The sequence below is a fragment of the Prosopis cineraria genome, unplaced genomic scaffold (assembly GCF_029017545.1).
Source record: "Prosopis cineraria cultivar Desert tree isolate PC_DT_omini unplaced genomic scaffold, ASM2901754v1 PC5, whole genome shotgun sequence".
Taxonomy (NCBI): domain Eukaryota; kingdom Viridiplantae; phylum Streptophyta; class Magnoliopsida; order Fabales; family Fabaceae; genus Prosopis; species Prosopis cineraria.
In genome coordinates, this window is record NW_026555336.1 from 33764574 (window position 1) to 33768915 (window position 4342).

General features: G+C 33.9%; 1 protein-coding gene across 1 annotated transcript; it reads left to right on the forward strand.

Moving 5' to 3' along the window:
* The first annotated feature begins 246 nt into the window (after positions 1-246).
* LOC129311621 (zinc-finger homeodomain protein 11-like) lies at positions 247-2041 on the forward strand. The gene is made up of 2 exons (XM_054953985.1): positions 247-1352; positions 1617-2041. The coding sequence occupies exons 1-2, from the start codon at positions 437-439 to the stop codon at positions 1676-1678; spliced, it is 978 nt and encodes a 325-aa protein (XP_054809960.1). The 5' UTR covers positions 247-436; the 3' UTR covers positions 1679-2041.
* The last annotated feature ends 2301 nt before the right edge of the window (positions 2042-4342 follow it).

Genomic DNA, 4342 nt, shown 5'->3' on the forward strand with positions numbered 1-4342 from the left:
GAACTCTATAATAAACATTAAACAGCATCAAATGTTTTATAAATAAAAAAATACGTTTAACTCAGACCTAAAATGAATCGAGAGATTCTTTTGTTTGGGTATTTAATTAGTATTTTTTTCATTAAAATGATTATTTATATAGTATTATATTGTTTAACTGGGGATGCCTGTCTGGCCTCAGTTGGGTTCAAACGTCAAGCCTCAAGTTTTGTCTTGACTTCGCATTATAACCGTCATCATCACATTCACGTTGAAGCTTCACCACAACCACAACCATCTCTCTTCACAGCCATTAAACCTTTTCAATTCCCATTTCCACTTTCTCTCTCTTCTTTTCTTACACCCTAAGCCCACCATTCTACCCCCCCAAAACGATGCTTTAATCTTTTTCTAAACCCTAATCCCTCTTCTTCCCTGTTTCATCCTTCTTCCAGTCATGGACTTGACCTCCGCCACCGTCACCGGCCCCTTGGATTCTCTGCACTCTGCAAACCCACCACTTGCCCACCCCACCAGCACCACCAAATCTCTGTCTTTCACCAACGGCTCCCTCAAGCGCCACCACCCTTCGGCTCATCCGCCACCTCCTGCGGTAGTTTCCTACAAGGAATGCCTCAAGAACCACGCCGCCAGCATCGGCGGCCACGCGCTTGATGGTTGCGGCGAGTTCATGCCCTCCTCCGCCTCCAACCCCAGTGACCCGCGGTCCCTCAAATGCGCCGCGTGCGGCTGCCACCGCAACTTCCACCGCCGTGACCCCCAAGAGCTTCTTTACTCCAGCCCCAACTTCTTAAGCTGCTTCTATCCCCCGCTTCCCCCGCCGCCTCCGCCGCCGCTAGCTCCTCGGGGGTTAAGCCCCAGCACCAGCCCGAGCATGAGCCCCAGCTCAAGCCCGAGCAGCACCAGTCCGAGCCAGTTGTCAAGCCCGTCGCCGCCGCCGGTGTCGCATTTCCCTCCTCCTTACCCCACATCGGCACCGCACATGCTGATCGCACTCGGCAACGCTTATTCTGGTCCGTCCGATGAGCAGCATCGGAGTAGCTTCATGAATTCCTCAGCGATGAAGGTGGAGGAGAGCCCGGGTGGGAGAAAGAGGCACAGAACGAAATTCAGCCAAGAGCAGAAGGAGAAGATGTTTCATTTCTCTGAGAAATTGGGTTGGAGAATGCAGAAAGGAGATGATAGAACGGTACAAGATTTCTGCAACGAGATTGGGGTCTCTAGAGGAGTGTTCAAGGTTTGGATGCACAACAACAAGAATACTTTCAGGAAAAAATCAGAAATCGGAAATACCCAAACTGAGAAAGTTACCAATGAAGGTGATGACTGTGCAGCTGGTAATAATAATCGAGGTGGGTTTAATTGTGACATTAACGACGATAATCACAAGAATGAAGGTAGCTGTATTAATCTTCAAGTCTCTGTTGATGGGTCTTCTTGATCAGCCCGATCTGTTTGTTTATTCAAAGCCAGGCCATACGAAGATCCAGTTTTTCTTGATCACTAGTTTTTTTTTGAACAAACTCGATCACTAGTTGTTAAAAAGTTATTATATGGTGTTTAATTATCTCTCTGTTCATAATAATAGCTTCTGAAAATCTTAATATCATTCCCAGGGATGTTCCGTTTCATTCATCTTTCTCTTGTTAGTAGATCTCTGAGCGCCGTCTCAATCTGAAAATCTGATTCATGGACTTGGATTGAAGCTTTAATCATAAACGCATGCAGCTCCAGAAATGCCCATACCTGTCTGTCCAAGTATATCATGAAATGATCTTGCGGTGGAACTTGTGATGATTATATTGATATCTCTGCAAGTTCTGTCGCCATTCATTAATGGAGGGGTGGCAACTTTTGCAGAAATAACGTGATGGACATAATGCCATTGATGAGTTTGGTGAACTCCTGCATGAACCGAACCTCTAACCATCTTATCTTAATTCCTCTTAATGATGAATTTATGAATTACTCTTATCTTTTTAGTGGGCCTACTGTGTTTTGTGATTACACCAATTTAAGATCTGGTTTTTTTATTTTTTTGGGAGGGTTTTGTGGGGGGGGGGGGGGGATGAACTCGTCCTGTTCAAGTTTGCTGGATGGAGTAAACGCGATTCAGAGTTTCAATTATCTAACATTTTTTTTTTGGGGTCGAAGACTCAGAGTATTGTGTAGTAAATAATTTCACTGAACCATTATTTGTTTTTGATAATGGTAAATTGGCACTCCTTTTTCCAAGTCATAATATTGGACATTTTTTTTAAGAAATTTTTTTAATTTAAAATATAGAGTATTGTATAATTTTTATAATTATTTTTTTAATTATACCTTTATTTTATTTATTTAAAAAAATAATGTATTGTAGTTGTAATTATTGCCATCAAAGCATTTATATAATTTATTTAATAAAGGTAGAATTAAAATGATATGATTTTTTTAAAAGAGGGTTTGTTTACTTCTATTTATTATTCTTTTTTTAAAACAATGATGTGTTGAAATTTTAGCTATCGTTATTAAAGCCTCATACAAGGTACTTTATTGAGAATAAAAGTGAAAAGATCAACTCATCCTGTTCAAGTTTGCTGGATGGAGCTAACGCGATTCAGAGTTTCAGTTATCTAACATAAACTCATGAAGTTTTTTTTTTTTTTTTGGTTTTTCGGGGTCGAAAAACTCAAAAGTATTGTGTAGTAAATAATTTCACTGAACCATTATTTTGTTTTTGATTTTTGATAATGGCAAATTGGCACTCCTCTTTCCAAATCATAATATTGAATATTTTTTTTAGAAATCTTGCTTAATATAAAATATAGAGTATTGTGTAATTTTTAAAATTTTCTTTTTAATTATACCCTTATGTCTATTTATTTTTTCAAAAAAAATAATGTTTTGTAATTTTAACTATTACCATCAAAACATTTATATAGGTTATTTAATAAAGGTAAAATTAAAATGATATAATTTATTTAAGAAATTAAGGTTTGTTTACTTCTAATCCCTTGGTTCAAAAATATAAAATATTTTTTGAAGAGTTGAATGTTTAAAAATATAAGGCATTTTGAGTCTTTTGAGGTATAATTATTGCTTTTTTTTAAAATGTGCCTCTATTAATGAATAGCTTTATATTTATTATAGGATGTTTAATAAAAAAAATATAAAAAGATAGGATTAGTTTAAAAGTGGGTAATAACTTTATTAGGAGATAAAATTTAATTAAAAATAACTTACATTTTTTAATGGAAGAAGTATTTATTATTCTTTTTTTAAAACAATGATGTGTTGAAATTTTAACTATTGTTATTAAAGCCTTATACAAGGTATTTTGATGAGAATAAAAGTGAAAAGATATAAATTTTTCTTTAAAAAATAAGATTTTCAACTAATATTTTTTAAAAACAGTGAATTAGTTATCAATATTTCATATTTTATTTTCTAGCGAGTAAATGGTAATAACAGCGGCCACGCATGGCTAATCTCTCATGATTAATGGAACGCTCTAGGTGTTTTGTTTTGTTATTAAATATTTTTTCATGAATATCCCCTGTTAAGCTTGTTGAATAAAAAATTAAGTGTGGGTTCTTAGGTATCATTCTTTGACTTTTTTTCTATAAGAAAAGAAATCATATTTGCTACAAACTTAAACAGCTTAAATAATTTTATTGGTCTATTTGTAACAAGTATTGATGTCATATATTAATATTACTAAAACTGTAAAAAAAATTTAATATTTTTATTTTTGGCAAGTATATAAGGAAGAGGTTCCTTCCAACATAGAATATCTAACTTAAGGTATTTCTCTGTTTTTTTTTTTACCTGATCTAACTTAGGGTATTAACTATTAAGAGTAACAGATAAATCTTTTTTCAATTTTAAATGACACTCATATTTTTCAAGAGGTTAGTCTCATATATGAGATATGGGATTATTTTAAAAAAAACATTTAATGTATTTTTAATGCATATATTTCTTGAAATCAAAATATTTTTAAATGTCTTTAAGAATAATATTTACTTTTGTTAAAAATATGATTTATTAACAATATTAAATATTATTTGATTGACATTTGTAATGGATCCCATCTACCTCTAGTTGTAAATATAGGATTCTTTTAAGCACTTTTCATTAGTCCTTTAGATAAGAACCCCATCGATTTTGTTTCCCACATTAAATTCTTTTTTCACCAAATTACGCATAATCAATGATTAATTTTTTCTAGATAAAAAGCGATTACTAGTTAAGACTTGTCATTAAATGCTAAGGGTGATAATGAATAAGTAGCACAAATATTTAACACATAGATTGCAAATAAATAATTTGACAAGTTTTCTTAATCGTGATGAATTAC